Genomic DNA, 21,265 nt, shown 5'->3' with positions numbered 1-21,265 from the left:
AAATGAAGAATCACACACATGATTTTCAACACAATATCAAACGTGATAAGACAAAGCACCAGCACCACAACTGTGTCAGTGGGCACACAGGTGTTAATATACTAGTGATGACTATGGTAAAGGGGCCACACGGTGGTGTAGTGGTTAGCACTCTCGCCTTGCAGCGAGAAGACCCGGGTTCGAGCCCCGGTTGGAACAAGGGCCTTTCTGCATGGAGTTTGCATGTTCTCCCCGTGTGTGCGTGGGTTCTCTCCGGGTTCTCCTCCTTCCTCCCACAGTCCAAAAACATGCAATGTGGGGATAGGTAAATTGGACACTCCAAATTGACCATAGGAGTGAGTGTGAGAGTGAATGGTTGTTTGTCTCTATCTGTGTGTGGCCCTGCGATGGACTGGCGAGCTGTCCAGGGTGTACCCCGCCTATCGCCCGATGTAGCTGAGATTGGCACAGCACCCCCCGCGACCCTCTGGCAGAGGATGAAGCGGTAGATAATGACTGACTGACTATGGTAAAATTAATTTTCAACACACTCAAACATAATGATGACGTGATGAAACTGAAATAAAATACCAAATCAGACTGGACATCCAGGCAGGCAGAGATGATAACAGTTATCATCACCGCTGTTTATGTTTGTGATGAGTTTTCATTACTTTTCTGAAAACTAATGAAAACTCATCACAAATATAAACAGCGCTGATGCAGTGCGCATTTTCACATTAAACACGATGTAGCTAGCAAGCAGAAATATGAAAACATTTATTGTTTTACATAAATAGCGTTAATAAAACGTCTTCACACCAAACGGCACAATTAAAAAAAATTGTACAGGCTAACGTTACCTTTATATTGTAATTTCCTCTTCTCCTCTTCTTTTCGTCTCTAGCGGTTTTGCGCTCCCGAGGGCTTGGACGGCCTTTTCATGTCGTCAATAACAAAAGTTTCACCTGCCTGTGACCTGACCTCTGATCCCTGCTCTGACCCTGAGGACACCCGTCATGTGATTCAGCAGCACCACATTTTAGGAACATTATTGTTTATTCATTTGTTAATTTTTATTATTTTCAAGAGAGAACACACAAATGAGGGCGACTGGGAATAGAAAATCATTTTTATTTTCATTGTTTTAAAAATGTTTTATTTATTAATTTTTTTTTATTATTTTGATTTTTTTATTTTATTTTATTTATTTATTTATTTTTTTCTGCTGGAGGGGCGCCGCGACCGCCTATATCGCCTATGCCAAGAGCCGGCCCTGCCTAAACTGTTCAACAACACAACAGCGCGCGCGCATACACACACACACACACACACACTGATTCTAACGGTCCAATCAGAGCTCAGTGACGAAAATCCTGTTTCTTCCAGGATGGCATGGTTGCACTTTATTGGTTGTTTTATCTATTTTAATAACTATTGTTAATTGTTGTCCTGTGTATGTATTTTATTGCTATTTCTATTATTAGCGTATGTTGTGTCATTGTTGTACTTGGTTTTTACTGTTGTCTTACGCTGCTGGCTGCACTACAAATTGCCCTCCGGGGACAATAAAGATCTCTTGACTTGACTTGACTTGACTCAGTGAGCGGAGGGCGCAGTCTCTCGCGCTCCGTGTAACGGCGCAGTCAAAGAGTCCACAGTCTCAGGACCGTTCCGTGTGTCTCTGTCATGTCTTCAACCGTGTCCACGACCGTGGGGGACATGTTTGTCGTCACCCACGTAAACACAGAGCAGCAGAACTCAGTGGGCGTCCGGAGGTTCATCAAGGGACAACCACAGGCGCTGGGGGTAAGAGAACGCACAGAATACACTTTTCATTTTGATCACTACTTTTAATTTGTGTACGTTTACTATACTTCCTAAATAAATTGTGTACTTTTACTGCACTTCCTAAATAAGATGTTTACTTTTACTCCACTACTTTTAAATTGTGTACGTTTACTATACATCCTAAATAAATTGTGTACTTTTACTACACTTCCTAAATAAGTTGTTTACTTTTACTCCACTACTTTTAAATTGTGTACGTTTACTATACATCCTAAATAAATTGTGTACTTTTACTACACTTCCTAAATAAGTTGTTTACTTTTACTCCACTACTTTTAAATTGTGTACATTTACTATACATCCTAAATAAACTGTGTACTTTTACTACACTTCCTAAATAAGTTGTTAACTTTTACTCCACTACTTTTAAATTGTGTACGTTTACTACACTTCCTAAATAAATTGTGTACTTTTACTACACTTCCTAAATAAGTTGTTTACTTTTACTCCACTACTTTTAAATTGTGTACGTTTACTACATTCCTAAATAAATTGTGTACTTTTACTACACTTCCTAAATAAGTTGTTTACTTTTACTCCACTACTTTTACATTGTGTACTTTTACTACACTTCCTAGATAAATTGTGTACTTTTACTACACTTCCTAAATAAATTGTGTACTTTTACTACACTTCCTAATTAAATTGTGTACTTTTACTACACTTCCTATATAAATTGTGTACATTAACTCCACTACTTTTAAATTGTGTACTTTTACTACACTTCCTAAATAAATGGTGTACTTTTACTACACTACATTTCCTAAATATTTTTTTTTTTACATCAAATCACTGTTTTGCAAACAGGTTCAAATCCAGGGTAAAAACTCTTTTTCTGCTATAACAATAATTATTATTATTATTTAAAACCAGCTGTGTTTAATTAAAGTCAAAGTCTTCTCTCAGCTGTTTGTTTCACCGACGTTTATCTGATTGTTCGGCATGAATGTCGTTACCTATTTGTTTGTTTTTTCTTTGTTTTTCTCAAAGAGAAGCCCCAACGTTCAAAACATCGGCACAAAAGTACAAATAAATGGAATAATCATAAGCGATTATAACTGATAACTGATCTACAGTTGGACGTTGTTGGCTTTGATTCTCGTGTGTGACGTACTTAACACTAACTCTTAGTTTGTTTCCATGTCTCGTCACTAATTCTCCTGTCATTTCAGATCCCGCCTTTCTTCTATGCAATCAGCTCATTTCCCTCACCTGCGTTTCCCCGCCCATCTCCTCACCTGCAGCTCATGTGCTCGCTGCGTCCCTCAGTGTATAAATACCAGCCCATTCTCATCTGAGCGCTGCCAGATTGTCTTGTGTTAGTGTTTTTTTTTTTGCCAAGCCTCTCCAGCATTTCTAAGTAGCCTTCTTGTTTTGACCCTGTTCTGCCTTTCTTGGACCTAGGGTTCCTGCCTGCCTCTTGTCGGATTTGTTTGCCTGTTTGTGACGGATCTCCTGCTTTTGATTTCGTAAACTAAGGCCATCTGAGAGCGATAATCCCACTAGCACGTTCTGCGTCTGCCCCAGGGCCTCTTACCAGAGGAACGTGGTCCAGGAGGCATCCTCAACGGTTTATCGGAGGGCTGTGGTGCCCAATGACTTATAATAATAATAACAAAGCTGTCAACGCCTACGAAATACAGCCTTTACCGTGACATTTCTTTACTTGCTGTATGAATAGAATAGATACTTTATTAACACACACTGAGTAGCGCCCGAGGAGCAATGGGGGTTGGGTAACTTGCTCAGGGGTACCCCAGCCCTTTCGACCTGGTGGGGACTTGAACCAGCAACCCTCCAGTTACAAGCAAGTTCCCTTTCCACTTGGCCACGGGCTGCCCACGATGGGCCTTACCAGGTCATCTTGGCCCCAACCCTAACCTCACTTCTTCCCCATGTCTAACCCTAAACCCCCGGGGTGCCCTTTTCCCCGAAATTGAGTTGTTTCTTGCACATGATATACTTAGAAGTCGTCTTTTCTTCCACTTTTCTGAGATTTCTCTCAAAATCCTCTAGTTTAGTGAAAACGTCGGGACTGCTAGCTTGGGGAATAGTTGCCGTACGTCACTTCCGGCACCACGGCCTTCCGAAAAATCCTCAACCATCCTCACCAGACCTGAACCACCTTAACTGACTCCTCTCAACGCGGGGGGGCAGGTACTGAGAGTCGTCTGAGCTTCAAACCCGAACTCTGATCCCAGTCCCCCTGCGGAGAAAACTCTTTTCCACCACCTGTATCCGCCATCTCGTCCTTTTGGTCTCGATCCGCAGCTTGTGACCGTCGGTGAGGGTTCCCTTCTGGCCTCTTCACCCCAACGGACCAGGGACGAAGACACAGCGGCTGTGTTTATAATTGGGGGAGGAGTCTGTGACAATGAGCTTTGTGTTGATTGGACAAGACGGTGATGAGAGAGTGAACCAGTGGAGCAAAAGTGGATGATGAAAGCCTACGATGCAGAAGCTGGTGTTTGACCAGAGAGGGCAGCAGATACACAACATGTACAATTTCAATACTTTGATTTGAACCTGGATCAACAAATGACATTAACTAGATCTACATTTACACTGGTTTACATCTGAAAACACTGGTTTACACCTGAAAACACTGGTAGAGGGTTAGTTACACTGTAACACCGTTTCTGGATTTAACGACTGTCGAGAGCAACCTGTCTGACACTGGTCAGAAACAGCGTCTCTGCTTGTGTTTGTCTCTGCAGACGGTTCAGATCATCATCGGCTTGATGGTTTTCCTGATTGGGATCACGATGGCGCCTGATGGAGACACAATGGGAATTCACAGCGGCGCCTTCGTCTGGGGACCTGCGTTTGTGAGTCACTGTTTCACAATCATGTGAATGCCAGTCTAAACCTCAGAGTCAACGCAGAGAGCAACGTCCAACACCACTCACTCTCCCACACCAAAGTCCAGAGAGAAAATCAGTGATTTTAGCTGCGGGGACACAGGAGCTGCTGGTCCTCTGTTGCCTTGTGTGGTCACTTTGGCCGTTTCTCAATACTCAAGTAAGCAAGTATGTACTTGCTTTCTTGGGAAGTATATACTTGAGAAGTACGCTGGGAGTATATACTTGCCAAGTACGGGAGTACACAAGTATGTGGTTGTTTCTCAATACTCAAGTATGCAAGTATGTATGTATTGTTCTGCTGTTTGAATGGTGGCTGGCGCCAAGTGCTGCAGCCTCATTACCGCCACCTACAGTGTTGATAAATGAACATATGAAATACTTTTAATAAATGCATATATATGTTGTTATTATTTTTACATTTTAAATATTTAACTTCATTTATTAATTTATTTCTATTAAAATATACAATAGAAATAATACAATGTGGAAAATAGATCTATTACAGCATTGTAGAGTAGTATATATATATATATATATATGTATGTATGACATATATGTACGTGTACAAATATATACTACTCTACATACTATACTATACATATCTAATATTTACATATTATATTTAAATATAAATCTCGACTTTAATATAAATCTAAAATTCAAAGTTAAAATAAAAAAAACATTAACAATATACAAACCTTCAAACTTTCAGGTCAAAACGTTTCCATTAAAAACAAAATAACACGTCAACAACAAATCTATGGATCACACCGAGCATCTAATGACAGCGACGTCTGAGCCAGCGGATCATTTCATCAGGACAGGCCGAGGTAACGCTGCTCTGTGCCGGGCACAGTGAGAGCCGAGCGTCTGCAGAGGCGGAGCTGATCACCTCCGACAAACGTTGCTGCCAAACTATAAATACGTCATATCTTCATACACAAACCACATGTTTGAATTCTAAATGACTAATTTCTCGCCTCAAATGATGTTAAAACTTTGTTCCGGGACACAGAAAAATATTTATTTCAGATTTATATTTCTATTATCTGCTGCTATGCTCCGCCGAAATGTATTCTGGGATACATGGCCATCGCAAGTACGCTTAAGTCACCTCCGATGCATACTTGGTAAAAATGGGCGGAGCGAGAACATTTCCGGGTTTGAGAACCGTCCTCGCTGTTCGCTTACTTGAGAATTGGAACAGCACTTGGACTGAGGCTGATGACGTTTTCACAAGTACGGGAGTACGCAAGTACGCTCAAGTACGCACAAGTATGGATATTGAGAAACGGCCTCTGTGTCACTGAGGTCAATCTGAAGCAAGGTTTTTTAAAGCCGAAGTGACAAAATAAGACATTTGAACTTAGTGATGGAGGCAGCAGAGGTTCAACAACTGTGTATGTGATGTTAAAATCACTGATTTTCTCTGTGGACTTTGGTGTGGGAGAGTGAGTGGTTTACAAACTTCAGTTTCCTGTTGGAAAAGTCAGTTTCACAGTGAGATAAAGACGTGAACACATGTGACATAGATTTGATCATGTGATGAGTTTCCCTTGGTGTCGCTCTGCCTGTCTCTGACTTGAAAGTGAAGTGTGTAAAAATCATTGGTTTCCTCTGTGGGCGTTGGTGCAGGCAAAAGATCAGTTTCCTGACATAAGAGCATGTGTGCGGCATTAAGTCTTGAGTCAGTGCCAGGAAGTGGAGATGTTTTCACTTCACTGTTGTGCAACAAACGTGTTGCTTGTGCTTGTGTGTTTCAGTCCATCACAGCTGGATCTCTGACAGTGGCTGCTGCCACAAAACTCAACCGCTGCCTGGTGAGTATGAACATGTGCAGGGCCAGGACAATGATGATGGTGTTGAAGCTCTGGAATCACAGAGTGTGTGTTATCCCAATCGTCTCACGCTACGGCAGCGCAACTCAGCGTTAGGGTCAGAGGTCACTTGAAGCAGCTTTATTTAAAGAGTTGGACTTTAAGTGGAAGAAGTTTCTGGGAGCTGGTTCCACAGGAGAGGAGCTTGGTCCCTGAAAGCTCTGACTCTCTCCTCTTATGATGCTCTTGTAACTCCACGTCTGTTTTCTTCTTTCTTCTCCATCACTGACAGAACCTGCGGTTTTTTTACCTGGTTCAGCTGAGCTGATACTCAAGTGTGACATCATCACACTGCTGGCCTCTGATTGGTCAGAGAGTGACTTCCGACACACATTTTCAAATTCACAAACTTTCAAAGATTTCAAGGACCCTTGGAGCTACTTCTAAGGGCTTGGAACGTTCTTATTTTCAAAATGTATGATTATATTATATGATATTAAAGATCCCTTTGCCCGGTGCAAATTAACCCTGCGTTTTTGTGTGTATCTGCGTCATTACCTTGTTTATGAAGCCCTAAAAGTCCATAACAATCAATTCAGCCACTGCTGAGAGCGCAGAGTTTGATTGTTTTCCTGAGCTCTACGAAGCGGAACGGCACTTCCGTTGACTTTCACTACTCCTCTAAACAGCAGCGCCTCCTAGTCTGGGCACTAGAGTCCGGGCATATCCGGTGACGTACTTCTTCTACGGTTGAAAGTAGCAATATAAAGCAGGACACAGCACCAAACTTCACCTTAAGGAAGGAATGAGCAGTGCAAACAATATGTATATAACTGTCTTTGTGTGCTTGTTTTGTCGTTTAGCATTAGCGATAGCCGGCTACACGCTACGCTCGTGTTTCATTTGCATGTGTGTTTATCATCTTGGTAACCACAACGTTATCCAAGCTACAGGCGTCCTGCAGCAGTCTTTCACTGTCACAGTGTCTTCTGACTCTGGGTCAGACTCCGGATCAAATGTGTAAGGGATTACGACATTACTCAATGTTTTGATCATTGCTAGCGGTGCATCTGCCCTTCCAGAAGGGGAGCTGCGGGTCTGAGAGCTGACGTGCCAATTACGTCACTTCCAGATAACTGGCCAATCACAAGACAGTCCATGTTCTGTGGGTGTGGTTTTGGTCTGAAACAGCGGGCTGACGAGAGCGTCAGTAATGAGACATTTACATCGGCTCGTTTATAGCGACTAGGACGTTTTTGACCATAAAAAGAACTTCATGTTTGTAAGTACACCTCTATATCTCACATAGAAGTGAGATAGGACAATGCTATGGCCACTTTAAATTTTCAAGGACCCTTTCAAGCACTTTCAATGACCCATGTCTATTTGTCTATTTTCTTTCAAGGGCTTTGACATATTTTTTTTTGCTTTGACGTCGCACTCATGACTCTTCAGTGACAACGCTCTCTGACCAATCACAGGCCAGCAGTCTGATGACGTCACACGTGCTCATAATCTCGTCGACCTGCTTGTTTGCTCGTTGTGTGCGTGCTTCTGTCATTCTCTCGTCTCGTGTCTCTGCTTCTCACAGATTAAATGTGCGATGGCGTTCAGTATCGTCACAGCGGTCACTTCCACCATAGCCGCCATCCTCTACTCTGTGGATTTTTTTGTTCTACTGCTGTTCATTCGCTGTGGTTACAACTGCGAACTGTTCAAGGTATGTTGTTCTCTCTCACTGTCCTGTTGTTAGTGTCTCTCACCGTCCTGTTGTTAGTGTCTCTCACCGTCTCTCACCGTCCTGTTGTTATTAAGTAAGCAAGTAAAACTTTATTTATATAGCACTTTTAAAAACAGCAATTTACAAAGTGCTTATACATACATAATAAAAAATGCACAGAAAGGAAGAAAACAATGTGATGAAAGGATTAAGGGTGGTTAACGCTCTAGATACAAATAGATTAAAAAAAGAGGATAAAAGGACAGCATCACATAAAATGAAGTCTATAAAATGAGTTTTAAGAAGAGATTTAAAAGATGAAACTGAGTTCGCAAGCCTTATCTCCGCTGTTCCAAAGCAGAGGCACTCTAACAGAGTAGGCGCGGTCACCTCTGGTTTTTAGCCTTGGCCTTGGAATAGTTAAGAGAGAGACCCGCCCGCAGATCTAAGGCTGCGAACAGGCTCGTATGGGGTCAGCATGTCAGTAATGTATTCAGGGTCTAGACCTTGACGAGCGGAGTTGTTTAATTGGAGGAAGTTATGGGCCATCCAGCGGTTCACATCTTTTAGACAGTCTAAAACAGCAACCAGGCTTCTCGGATCGTTGGGTCTCAGTGGGAGGTATATCTGTGTGTCGTCAGCATAGCAGTGGAAAGAGACATTATGCCGCTGGATGATTTGGCCGAGTGTGAGCATATAAATAGAAAATAAAATTGGACCTAAAATAGAACCCTGCGGTACACCATAGGCTATTTGGGTTCTACAGGATGAGTGATTGCCTATGGTGACTGCACAGGTTCTGTTAAAAAGGTAAGAGCAAAACCAAACAAGTGCTGTGTCCCTGATACCAACCAAGGATTTAAGACGGTCAATTAAAAAGTTGTGGTCTATAGTATCAAAGGCAGCACTTAGGTCTAAAATAATTAAAATAGCACTCTCTCCTCTGTCTGTAGTTAAAAGCAGGTTGTTGGTTACTTTGAGGAGGGCAGTTTCAGTACTATGTAAAACTTTAAAACCGGATTGAAATTTCTCAAATAAATTATTTTGTGCCATAAAAGATAAAAGCTGGGAGGAAACTACTTTTTCTAAAACTTTTGATAAAAAGGGAAGTTTAGAAATTGGTCTAAAATTATTCAAATGGGTGGGGTCTAGTTGGGCTTTCTTTAAAAGAGGTTGGACCGCAGCATGTTTAAAAACAGGGAAAAACACGTTAAAGAACTATTTACAATGGATAATATACTGGGTCCAAGTGTGGTAAAAACCTCTTTAAGAAATTTGGTGGGAATAAAATCAAGGCTGCACCTGGTTGGTTACATGTCTGCTTAAATGTCTGATAAGAAAGGAAGTGAAACTCGCTAAAAATGTGTAGAAATGTCTCTACTGGTGGATAAAATGCTGTATGGGGGGGTGATCTGTTGCCTAATAAAATTGACCTTGTCTTTAAAAAACTGTAAAAACTCCTTGCAGGTCTTTTGTGTTGCATCATTAAAATAAGAGGAAGAGGGGGAGCTAACTAAATCTAAAACCTTAAATAAAACTGGGTTTTGAATGGTTCTCTAAAATCAGGTTGGAAAAATAGGCGTTTTTGCTACTTTTACTGCATTTTGGTATTTTTTCATTGAGTCTTTCCATATTTCCTTAAAACATGAATTCCGGTCTTTTTCCAATTTCTTTCATTTTTTCTACATTCTCTTTTAAGTTGGTGTGTAAAATTGTTGTGCCAGGGTTGTAGATTAAAAGTGCTGTGTCGATGGGGGGGTCTATGGCTGATGATGGTGGATATGGGTAGAAACTCTAGTGATGCTGTTGATGACGGGTGTGGCTGGTAGGGGGAGGGGAGCTAGCGGGGGGGAGTGTGGACTGGGAGAGTGGAGGTGATGGATGTTCCGGGGGTGCGAGGGTGTGTCAGGTAAACAGTCATGCACGTGAATGTGATTGGACAGCATGGTGAATGTTTGCAGTTAGCATGCTGCTACCCATATAGTTTGGGTGAATGCCGTCAAGTTTAAAAAAGGAGGAACGCTTCCAAAACAAATTAAAATTGTCCATAAAACCAAAGTTAAGAGCTGTGCATGTGGACTGGAGCCATGTATGGAGACTGAGGATTCTGCTAAAACGAGCTGTTCCACGGCCGAGCGAGGGAATGGGACCAGAAATAAAAACGGACTTCCCGCAGGACCTTAAAAAGCTAAAAAGATTGTTAAAATCATTTTTTGTGAGTTCGGACTGCTGGCGAGCAGTGTCGCACGTCCCAAAGTGGACGATTATACGAGTGAGTTCAGCAGCCCCGGTAATTTGCTGATCAGCGGGACTGTGGCTCCAGGGAAGCAGTGTGTGGCAGCGTTGAAAAATCGTGTGTTCCCGATTATGGAGTCTCCGATAATGAGTGTGGTAGGGGAGAATAGTGGACGAGGGGGCGACTGCTGCTGCTTGTCATGGCTGGATGTTGCCCTGTGGTGTCGAACAGGTGAGTGCCAGTGTGTGCCAGCGCTGTCAGCCCCAGAAAGGGGAGAGGGACTCACCGTTACTGGCTCTGGACGAAGAAGACCTCCGGAGCGTCTGAGCACAGCCTCGCGCAAGAGCCGGTGTCGGGAGGTTGAAGTCACGGGCCGGGATGTGGAGCCGCCAATGGAGCTTGGAGCCATTTACTGAAGTTTAGCGGTGTGTGCGGGCCCCATTTTCAGGGAATCCGTGTCAGGGCGAGCTGGAGCGGCAGGTTCAGCGGCTGAGGGAGCCGGAGTGTCGGCCGCCAGATCCGTGTAATGGTTGGACAGGCTCAGGCGAGGAGGTGAGGTGAGCCCGCCCGTATCCTTCTTGCGGCCACATACCACCACCTCGGACCAGGAGGGCGATCTATTGGGAGTGGAGCAGGAGGACGGCCGAAGGCAGGTTGAGGGGGTCCCAGACAGCTGTGGAGTGGTTTGCTGTGTTCAGGGAGAAAATCTGCTGGAACTGGTCAGTGGCCGGATTCATAAGGCTGGACAGCATGGCTTCCTTACTCCTTAGCTCATTGGAGAGCCTTCTGATATCCTCCTTCAGGTCAGATATTTTTTTATTTGCGTGTAAAAGTTCTGTGTCAGCATCAGAAGGCATGGTCCGTGAAGTTTTGGAAGCTAGCATGCAACCCTGAGCGGACTCAGTGCAGCCGCCTGACAGTCACCTGACAGTCTCTCACCGTCCTGTTGTTTGTGTCTCTCGTCCTGTTGTTAGTGTCTCTCTTCCTGTTGTTAGTGTCTCTCACTGTCCTGTTGTTAGTGTCTCTCACCGTCCTGTTGTTAGTGTCTCTCACTGTCCTGTTGGTTGTGTCTCTCGTCCTGTTGTTAGTGTCTCTCTTCCTGTTGTTAGTGTCTCTCACTGTCCTGTTGTTAGTGTCTCTCACCGTCCTGTTGTTTGTGTCTCTCTTCCTGTTGTTAGTGCCTCTCACCGTCCTGTTGTTTGTGTCTCTCTTCCTGTTGTTAGTGCCTCTCACCGTCCTGTTGTTTGTGTGTTTCCAGAGTCGGATAGAGGGCATCTCAGTAGTCCTGGTTGTCTTCAACCTGTTACAGATGATCGTCTCAGTCGTCATTGCGGGTTACGCCTGCTGTGCCACATGTGACGGCAAAGAAGAGGTGAGTCGACAGACAGACTATAAAAGACATTTTGCAGGGGAAGATTATGAAGACGCTGCTTTTCCAAACAACAGTCACAGTAACATTTTTATGTACGATCTTTAAATGTGTTTGATATTTGTGTGTGTGTGTGTGTGTCTTCCAGACACCTGCAGTATATTTGGCGACTGCACAAACTGCTGCTCCCAACACTGAAGAGGTCAGGTCAAATTAGTGTGTGTGTGTGTGTTTGAAAAAAACTGACAACAGTTTAAATCTACGATATCTACGTCACATGTTGATGAATTTGAAACAACATTCCAGGCCCTTGAATGTTTTTGAAAATGGCCCTAAAAACACATGGGTGCTTGAATTTTGTTCAAGAAAGAAACTGAAGTTGATATTTAGGTGAAAAATCCAAGCACAAACATGTTTGTTGCACAACAGTGAAGTGAAAACATCTTCACTTCCCGGTACTGACTCAGGACTTAATGCCACACACATGTTCTTACGTCAGGAAACTGATCTTTTGCCTGCACCAACGCCCACAGAGGAAACCAATGATTTTTACAATGCAACACAGACTTGTGGATCAAGTCTGAAATGTGGATCGGACTGATTTTAAAAGCTGAAATCACAAAATCAGACTCAGTGATGGAGGCAGCAGTGGATCATGATGTTAAAATCACAGATTTTCTCTCTGTCTCCACTGGCAGCCATGTTGTCTCTGTTTCTCAGCTTTTAGTCTGAACTGTCCTTTTGGATTGTAACATTTGTGTGTGTGTGTGTGTGTGTGTGTGTAGGCGAGCGTAATGATTCCTCCTCCAGCGTACAACACTGTGGTCAACTGAGCTGATGTCACAACGAGCACCAGTCTGGAATGTTTTCATGTCCTTCAAAATCCAAATAATCTTTTGTTATTCACAAATTTACATCACGCTGTTCTCACTTGAATGACAATCTATTTTTGATCATGTACTATAGTCTTGTTTTTTCTGTTAAAAACTGTAAATATGTTTCTTTGCTTTTCTACGACAATAAACGGCATATCACAAAACAATGAGCTGTGGGGACGAGATTTTTCTCTGCATTTAGGAAACAGAGCAACATTTTTTGATGAATCGATACCTGAAATAATCATGAGTCTCTAACACCAACAGGATAAAATGATGAAAGTGAATGTTACTGTTCTATGTAAATGTAAATGGACCAGGTAAGGACTGGATGTGGTTCAGGTATTTTCTCTTTAACTTTACTTCCACACATGCAGCAGTTTACTGCGTGTCTCTCACCGTCCTGTTGTATTAAACAGGTGAAACTCATTTCAGGTCCAGTTACTATAAATTCTTATATCAGTTCTACAAATGAACAAGTAAACGCAATAATTATTATAATAGTGTTTTAATTACAGTATTTCAATTCTCCAAGAACTCCAAAAGCTCTGAGTGTGGTAGAGCTCCGAGTGTGAGAGCTCCGAGTGTCAGAGCTCTGAGTGTGGTAGAGCTCCGAGTGTGAGAGCTCCGAGTGTCAGAGCTCCGAGTGTCAGAGCTCTGAGTGTGAGAGCTCCGAGTGTGGTAGAGCTCCAAGTGTGGAAGAGCTCCGAGTGTCAGAGCTCCGAGTGTGGTAGAGCTCCAAGTGTGGAAGAGCTCCGAGTGTCAGAGCTCTGAGTGTCATAGTGCTCCGAGTGTCAGAGCTCCAAGTGTGAGAGCTCCGAGTGTGGTAGAGCTCCAAATGTCGTAGAGCTCCCAGTGGGGTAGAGCTCTGAGTGTTGTTAAGCTTTAAGATTTTAACTTTAGTAAAATTATAAAAAAAAGTGACGTCAACTTGTACCAAAGTCATTTTCTGGTCACATACTTGTACTTTTACGCTAAAAGCATCATTTTTAGGTACTTTATATACAGACTGCTGTGTGTGGAAATGGACACGATGAGAACCAGTGATGAGAAAAAGGAAAGAGGAAGAAGCAGTCAGGTGACGACAGATGAACTCTTTACACAAACATCGATATGTCTGTCTGTCTGTCTGTCTGTCTGTCTATCTATCTATCTATCTATCTATTTATCTATCTATCTATCTATCTATCTATCTATCTATCTATCTATCACACAGTGCCGTCTAGTGGAAACTGAATCATGATTTAAGCAGTTTACTGAGTCTACTGTAACACTTTCTTTATCCTATCTTATCCTTAAGATTCCTTGAGTCCTTAAACATTGGAACCCACAGTGCTGTACGCTGGAGGATGAGGAGGAATCATGGCGCTCGCTTCTCCTTTGATGTTCTGCATCTGCATGAACACACACACACACACACACACACACACACACACACAGGTTACAATCTTCTACTGGAGGTAAAGGACAAAGGGCGATAGGCGGAGTCACACCCTGGACAGATCGCCAGTCCATCGCAGGGACACACAGACAAACAACCATTCACTCTCACACTCACACAGTGACCAGTTTATCTACTTTTAATATCTTATACAATCACACTTTAAACCACAAAAACTGAAACTAACCCTTTAAGACACAATCATGTAAACAAACACACACACCTCACACACACACACACACAATATTTGACCTGACCTCTTCAGTGTAGGGAGCAGCAGTTTGTCCAGTGGCCAAAGATTCTGCAAGTGTCTGTAACACACACACACACACACTTTAAAAAACATTATAACACAGAAATATCAAAGAAAAAAAAAGGATGGATTCATTCACCTCTTCACGGCAGCTACACGTGGCATAGCAGGCGTAACCAATGACGACCGATGAGATGATCACCTGCAACAGGCTGAAGACGGCCAGGACTCCTGAGACGCCCTGTATCAGATTCTGGAAAAACACAAACAACAGGACGGTGAAAGACACTAACAACAGGACGGTGAAAGACACTAACAACAGGACGGTGAGAGACACTAACAACAGGACGAGAGACACTAACAACAGGACGAGAGAGACACTAACCATAGGACGGTGAGAGACACTCACAACAGGACGAGAGAGACACTAACAACAGGACGAGAGAGACACTAACAACAGGATGGTGAGAGACACTAACAACAGGACAAGAGACACTAACAACAGGACAGTGAGAGACACTAACAACAGGAAGGTGAGAGACACTAACAACAGGACGTTGAGAGACACAAACAACAGGACGAGAGACACTAACAACAGGACGGTTAGAGACACAAACAACAGGACGGTGAGAGACACTAACAACAGGACAAGAGACACAAACAACAAGACGGTGAGAGACACTAACAACAGGACGTTGAGAGACAAAAAAACAGGACGGTGAGAGACACTAACAACAGGACGAGAGACACTAACAACAGGACAAGAGACACAAATAACAGGATGGTGAGAGACACTTACAACAGGACGGTGAGAGACACAAACAACAGGACGGTGAGAGACACTAACAACAGGACGAGAGACACTAACAACAGGACAAGAGACACAAATAACAGGATGGTGAGAGACACTTACAACAGGACGGTGAAAGACACTAACAACAGGACGGTGAAAGACACTAACAACAGGACGGTGAGAGACACTAACAACAGGACGAGAGACACTAACAACAGGACGAGAGAGACACTAACCATAGGACGGTGAGAGACACTCACAACAGGACGAGAGAGACACTAACAACAGGACGAGAGAGACACTAACAACAGGATGGTGAGAGACACTAACAACAGGACAAGAGACACTAACAACAGGACAGTGAGAGACACTAACAACAGGACGGTGAGAGACACTAACAACAGGACGTTGAGAGACACAAACAACAGGACGAGAGACACTAACAACAGGACGGTTAGAGACACAAACAACAGGACGGTGAGAGACACTAACAACAGGACAAGAGACACAAACAACAAGACGGTGAGAGACACTAACAACAGGACGTTGAGAGACAAAAAAACAGGACGGTGAGAGACACTAACAACAGGACGAGAGACACTAACAACAGGACAAGAGACACAAATAACAGGATGGTGAGAGACACTTACAACAGGACGGTGAGAGACACAAACAACAGGACGGTGAGAGACACTAACAACAGGACGAGAGACACTAACAACAGGACAAGAGACACAAATAACAGGATGGTGAGAGACACTTACAACAGGACGGTGAAAGACACTAACAACAGGACGGTGAAAGACACTAACAACAGGACGGTGAGAGACACTAACAACAGGACGAGAGACACTAACAACAGGACGAGAGAGACACTAACCATAGGACGGTGAGAGACACTCACAACAGGACGAGAGAGACACTAACAACAGGACGAGAGAGACACTAACAACAGGATGGTGAGAGACACTAACAACAGGACAAGAGACACTAACAACAGGACAGTGAGAGACACTAACAACAGGACGGTGAGAGACACTAACAACAGGACGTTGAGAGACACAAACAACAGGACGAGAGACACTAACAACAGGACGGTTAGAGACACAAACAACAGGACGGTGAGAGACACTAACAACAGGACAAGAGACACAAACAACAAGACGGTGAGAGACACTAACAACAGGACGTTGAGAGACAAAAAAACAGGACGGTGAGAGACACTAACAACAGGACGAGAGACACTAACAACAGGACAAGAGACACAAATAACAGGATGGTGAGAGACACTTACAACAGGACGGTGAGAGACACAAACAACAGGACGGTGAGAGACACTAACAACAGGACGAGAGACACTAACAACAGGACAAGAGACACAAATAACAGGATGGTGAGAGACACTTACAACAGGACGGTGAAAGACACTAACAACAGGACGGTGAAAGACACTAACAACAGGACGGTGAGAGACACTAACAACAGGACGAGAGACACTAACAACAGGACGAGAGAGACACTAACCATAGGACGGTGAGAGACACTCACAACAGGACGAGAGAGACACTAACAACAGGACGAGAGAGACACTAACAACAGGATGGTGAGAGACACTAACAACAGGACAAGAGACACTAACAACAGGACAGTGAGAGACACTAACAACAGGACGGTGAGAGACACTAACAACAGGACGTTGAGAGACACAAACAACAGGACGAGAGACACTAACAACAGGACGGTTAGAGACACAAACAACAGGACGGTGAGAGACACTAACAACAGGACAAGAGACACAAACAACAAGACGGTGAGAGACACTAACAACAGGACGTTGAGAGACAAAAAAACAGGACGGTGAGAGACACTAACAACAGGACGAGAGACACTAACAACAGGACAAGAGACACAAATAACAGGATGGTGAGAGACACTTACAACAGGACGGTGAGAGACACAAACAACAGGACGGTGAGAGACACTAACAACAGGACGTTGAGAGACACAAACAACAGGACGAGAGACACTAACAACAGGACGGTTAGAGACACAAACAACAGGACGGTGAGAGACACTAACAACAGGACAAGAGACACAAACAACAAGACGGTGAGAGACACTAACAACAGGACGTTGAGAGACAAAAAAACAGGACGGTGAGAGACACTAACAACAGGACGAGAGACACTAACAACAGGACAAGAGACACAAATAACAGGATGGTGAGAGACACTTACAACAGGACGGTGAGAGACACAAACAACAGGACGGTGAGAGACACAAACAACAGGACGGTGAGAGACACTAACAACAGGATGGTGAGAGACACAAACAACAGGACGAGAGACACAAACAACAGGACGGTGAGAGACACTAACAACAGGACAAGAGACACAAACAACAGGACGGTTAGAGACACTAACAACAGGACAGTGAGAGACACAAACAACAGGACGGTGAGAGACAGAGAAGTTGACACACTTTCATCAACACTCAGCCATTATGTGTGACCTTGTGTTTTTCTTAATACCTTGTATAAGAGGCAGTTGGACCAGGAGATTCTGTTGTACTGGTAGTAGTCATTGTCGTACTCGGAGCAGTCGAGTGAAATCCTTGCACCGTCCACAGAGTAGAGGATGGTGGCTATGACGGCAGAGACCAGTGCGACGATACTGAACGCCATCGCACAGTTCACCTGTGAGCAGCAGAGACGACACACGACGTGAGAGAGCGGCGACACTCACACTGATCCACAGAGTGAAAGAAAGAAAGAAAGAAAGAAAGAAAGAATAAGAAATGAACGAGGAAACACAAGTGACATGTTCATACTCACCAGGCAGCGGCTCGGTCGTCTGGCAGCAGCCACTGTCAGAGATCCAGCTGTGATGTACTGAAACACACAAGCACAAACTGATCATAGAATCAGTGATGGAGGCATCACTGATTTTCTCTGTGGACTTTGGTGTGGGAGAGTGAGTGGTGTTGGACGTTGCTCTCTGCGTTGACAGAGGTGAGTCGCCATTATTCCTCCTCCTCCTGTGAAACAGTGACTTACAAACGCAGCTCCCCAGGCGAAGACGCCGCTGTAAACTCCGAGTGCGTCCTGCTCATTATCTGCCTTACGTTTCATCGTGATCCCAAACAGGAGAACCATCACGCCGATGATGATCTGAACCGTCTGTAGAGACAAGGTGTTTCAGACCAGTGTTAGACGTGTTGCTGTTCCCACAAACATCACAAGGACAGAAACCTCTAAACCAGTATTCTCAGGTGTAAACCACTTTAGACTCTAAAGCAGGGGTATTCAATTAAAAGTCACCGAGGTCCAGTTACTAAAATTTCCTCCAAATAAAAGGTCCAAACCGAAGTCCAGCTTGTAGCGGCTGTAAGTCGATCCAAACATAGTCATGGTGTGCAGTGCCACTTTAGTTAGACCAGGGAACACACTCTCAGACACAGTCTGTAGCCAGAAGGAAGCAGGGTCAGTTGCCTCAAAATTCTCTCTTAATGCAGCATTTCCTTGCAGATCAATGAGCTCAAGCTGTGGAGATCCTGCATGTGCCCACTTAAATGTCTGTGTCACCTCCTTTGAAAATCCTCTGACTTCTCTGATGAGGACAGGATTCTGGATTAGCAGGAGGAGCTGCTGCCCAAGGCAGAAGCTGTTGAACCTTTTACTGAAGTTTCCAATCAGCTTGTTTATGAAGTCAACATAGGGAGAAACTGTCTCTTCCTCTCAAAAAATCATCTATTCTCGGGAATTTATCAGAGATTGGTCACGGCTCACAGGTCCGGACAGAACCATCACTCGGTCCGGGTCCGGATCGAGGTCCACCATTTGGTGATGCCTGCTCTAAAGTATTCAAATTGTACTTGTTGTGTATTTACTGCCCTCTCTGGTCAAACACCAACAGGTGTAGGTGAACACACAAACTTTGTTTTTTATTGTATTTGAAAACCTCAGAAGACTTTTGCACAGTTGTGCACGTCTTCAATCACCCTCCTTTCATGGATATTAAAAACAGATGTGAATTTTCACAGTGGCTTCAAATAGACAGGTCATGAAGTAAAAAACAACAACAATGAAATCATGCAAATTAAAGGTGTATTCTGTGCTTTCTCTTACCCCCAGCGCCTGTGGTTGGCCCTTGATGAACCTCCGGACGCCCACCAAGTTGTGCTGCTGTGCGTTTTCAGCAGCGTTAGCAGGGTGGACGTGGGTGACGACCACTGTGTTTCCCCGTGTCATGGACACAGTGGACGGCATGGCTGAGACACGATGATCCTGTGGCGTGAAGTGAAGCTTCCTGCTGAGGCAGATTAGGAGGTAAGAAGATCTATCTTGTGATTATTGTAGAAGATCGTCACAAAATAGACGTTTCTGTTTGTCTTGGTCCATGACATGTTTCCAACAAGTTTTGTGAAATTTGGTGAAACTTAGTTTTGGGTCAAATTTCACCATAGGGGGCGCTACAGAGCCCTGGAGGCAACACACGGGTCCAAGCACTATTTCATTAATAACCCTCTGCCTTCTGTTCCACAGGGCCCAGCCTACGTGTCTGATCAGCCCGGTGTGGGTGTGGGCAGCCCGGTCACACCTGGGCAGAGTGCCGCCTCATGGAGATGGGGCAAGTGGTTCGGGTTGCTGGGCCACCAGCTCCCTTTCCCCGGTTTTCACACAAATTCACCCTCTGGTCGGACCATGCCCCGCTCCAATGGCTCCACCGCATGAAAGATGCCAACACGCGGATCACTCGTTGGTATCTGGCGTTACAGCCTTCCGGTTCAAGGTGATCCATAGGCCGGGTAACCCCATGGTCGTGGCTGACTTTCTCTCCCGCTCCGCGGAGGGGGGGGAGGAGTGGCTTTAAGCCAGCGGGATCCCGGCCTAAGTCGGGCAGTGGCGGTATGTGGCAGTGGGGTGTGGTTAGAGTTGCGGCTGCTGGAGGAGAGGTAGGAGTGGCTCAGCCAGTGATCAGACAGTTCCGGACAGAATCCGGTAATCAGTCTGCTATATAAGCACACTTGTAACCTGGTTCTGGTCTCTTGCAGTAGGCTGGGTCCAGAAAGAGGAGCGAAGCAGAGACGGGCTGGAAATGCTGGAGAAACACAGTTCACACCCTCAGCTGTCAGAGCGAAAGCGGTGTTTTTGGTGGAATTATTTTTGGTGGACCTTTTTTCTGTTTGGACAATAAAGGATTATTTTCCACCGCAAAGCTGACTCTTCCTACCTCTGAACAAGCTGTGAGTGGTGAAGCTCACACTGACTAACTGTCTATGTATCGAGAGATCGACCAACGACCTATCTATCTATATCTATCTGATAGACCTACCTACCTGAAAAATTTACTACGGTTAAAAAGTTTTGGGTCTCCCACTTGACTTTTTTGTTCTATAACTCTCAGGATCTTTAAAGAAGTTTAAAATGACACGCTGCAATGGCACGCTGCGAGAGGCCTTGCTGCTGCAGCTCAACAATCTGACCGCGTTCAAAGAGAGAAAGCTTTTTTGCCTTTGCCATCAGGAGGTCATGACAGTGTGGATACCTGACAGAAAATGAATCCACATTTTTGGGAAGATTTAGGCTTTGCTTATGAACAGCCTATTTCAGTTAAATGGTTGTTTGCAATAAATTGCTTACTCAATTTTTTTTTCTCATTTCTTCTTTTTGCATTTTGAAGCACGACTTAGAACCTTCTTAAGATCCAACAGTGCAAAATGTAAATTCTTGCAATTTTTCAACTGGTCTAAAAATTTTGATCAGAGTACTTAACTTCCTACTACCTACCAAACTATCCCACAAATGGGGGAAGAAAAAAGTGTCACTTTGACGATTCTACTAAAACAAGTTATTCGTATTATTTGTTGATATGAAAAGAATGAGCTCACAGAGCAAAGCATATAATAACAATAATAATAATGACACTCGTAAGACTCTACCTGCTCTGTGGGTGGAGTTTTCTGAAAATGTGACAGCTTCTACAAAAATGACTGCATCACTTTGTTGCTTTCACTGAAGTAACTGCGAACAACACGAGGTTCATAACGAACAGAACGTACCAGTTAA

At 44.0% G+C, this 21,265-nt stretch overlaps 2 protein-coding genes and 1 long non-coding RNA gene across 6 annotated transcripts; 2 read left to right on the top strand and 1 right to left on the bottom strand.

Moving 5' to 3' along the window:
• The first annotated feature begins 1,584 nt into the window (after window positions 1-1,584).
• Window positions 1,585-12,878, top strand: LOC131461532 (membrane-spanning 4-domains subfamily A member 15-like). Of its 3 annotated transcripts, XM_058632848.1 has the most exons (7): window positions 1,585-1,788; window positions 4,548-4,658; window positions 6,458-6,514; window positions 8,103-8,231; window positions 11,726-11,839; window positions 11,985-12,038; window positions 12,622-12,878. In XM_058632848.1, the coding sequence occupies exons 1-7, from the start codon at window positions 1,669-1,671 to the stop codon at window positions 12,667-12,669; spliced, it is 633 nt and encodes a 210-aa protein (XP_058488831.1). In that variant the 5' UTR covers window positions 1,585-1,668; the 3' UTR covers window positions 12,670-12,878. The 3 variants fall into 3 exon arrangements, 2 of the variants coding, with proteins under 2 accessions (XP_058488831.1, XP_058488832.1); XR_009240486.1 differs by lacking the exons at window positions 11,985-12,038; window positions 12,622-12,878 and adding an exon at window positions 10,699-11,270 and having other exon boundaries at window positions 11,726-11,812; XM_058632849.1 differs by lacking the exons at window positions 11,985-12,038; window positions 12,622-12,878 and having other exon boundaries at window positions 10,699-11,824.
• LOC131461530 (membrane-spanning 4-domains subfamily A member 4A-like) lies at window positions 12,855-19,465 on the bottom strand. The gene is made up of 7 exons (XM_058632846.1): window positions 19,325-19,465; window positions 18,254-18,376; window positions 18,032-18,088; window positions 17,729-17,893; window positions 14,545-14,658; window positions 14,410-14,463; window positions 12,855-14,105 (listed from the first exon to the last, which is right to left on the bottom strand). Exons 1-7 carry the CDS (start codon window positions 19,463-19,465, stop codon window positions 14,025-14,027), a joined length of 735 nt encoding a protein of 244 aa, XP_058488829.1. The 3' UTR covers window positions 12,855-14,024.
• LOC131461533 (uncharacterized) lies at window positions 17,967-20,843 on the top strand. 2 transcript variants are annotated; one of them, XR_009240487.1, is made up of 3 exons: window positions 17,967-18,208; window positions 19,331-19,525; window positions 19,742-20,843. It is a non-coding gene; the product is annotated as an uncharacterized LOC131461533 (long non-coding RNA). The 2 variants fall into 2 exon arrangements; XR_009240488.1 differs by lacking the exon at window positions 17,967-18,208 and having other exon boundaries at window positions 19,387-19,525; window positions 19,742-20,151; window positions 20,251-20,843.
• The last annotated feature ends 422 nt before the right edge of the window (window positions 20,844-21,265 follow it).

The sequence above is a fragment of the Solea solea genome, chromosome 6 (genome assembly GCF_958295425.1).
Source record: "Solea solea chromosome 6, fSolSol10.1, whole genome shotgun sequence".
NCBI lineage: Eukaryota > Metazoa > Chordata > Actinopteri > Pleuronectiformes > Soleidae > Solea > Solea solea.
Note: the sequence above shows the minus strand (reverse complement) of the source record. Positions and strands in the feature narration are given on the sequence as shown.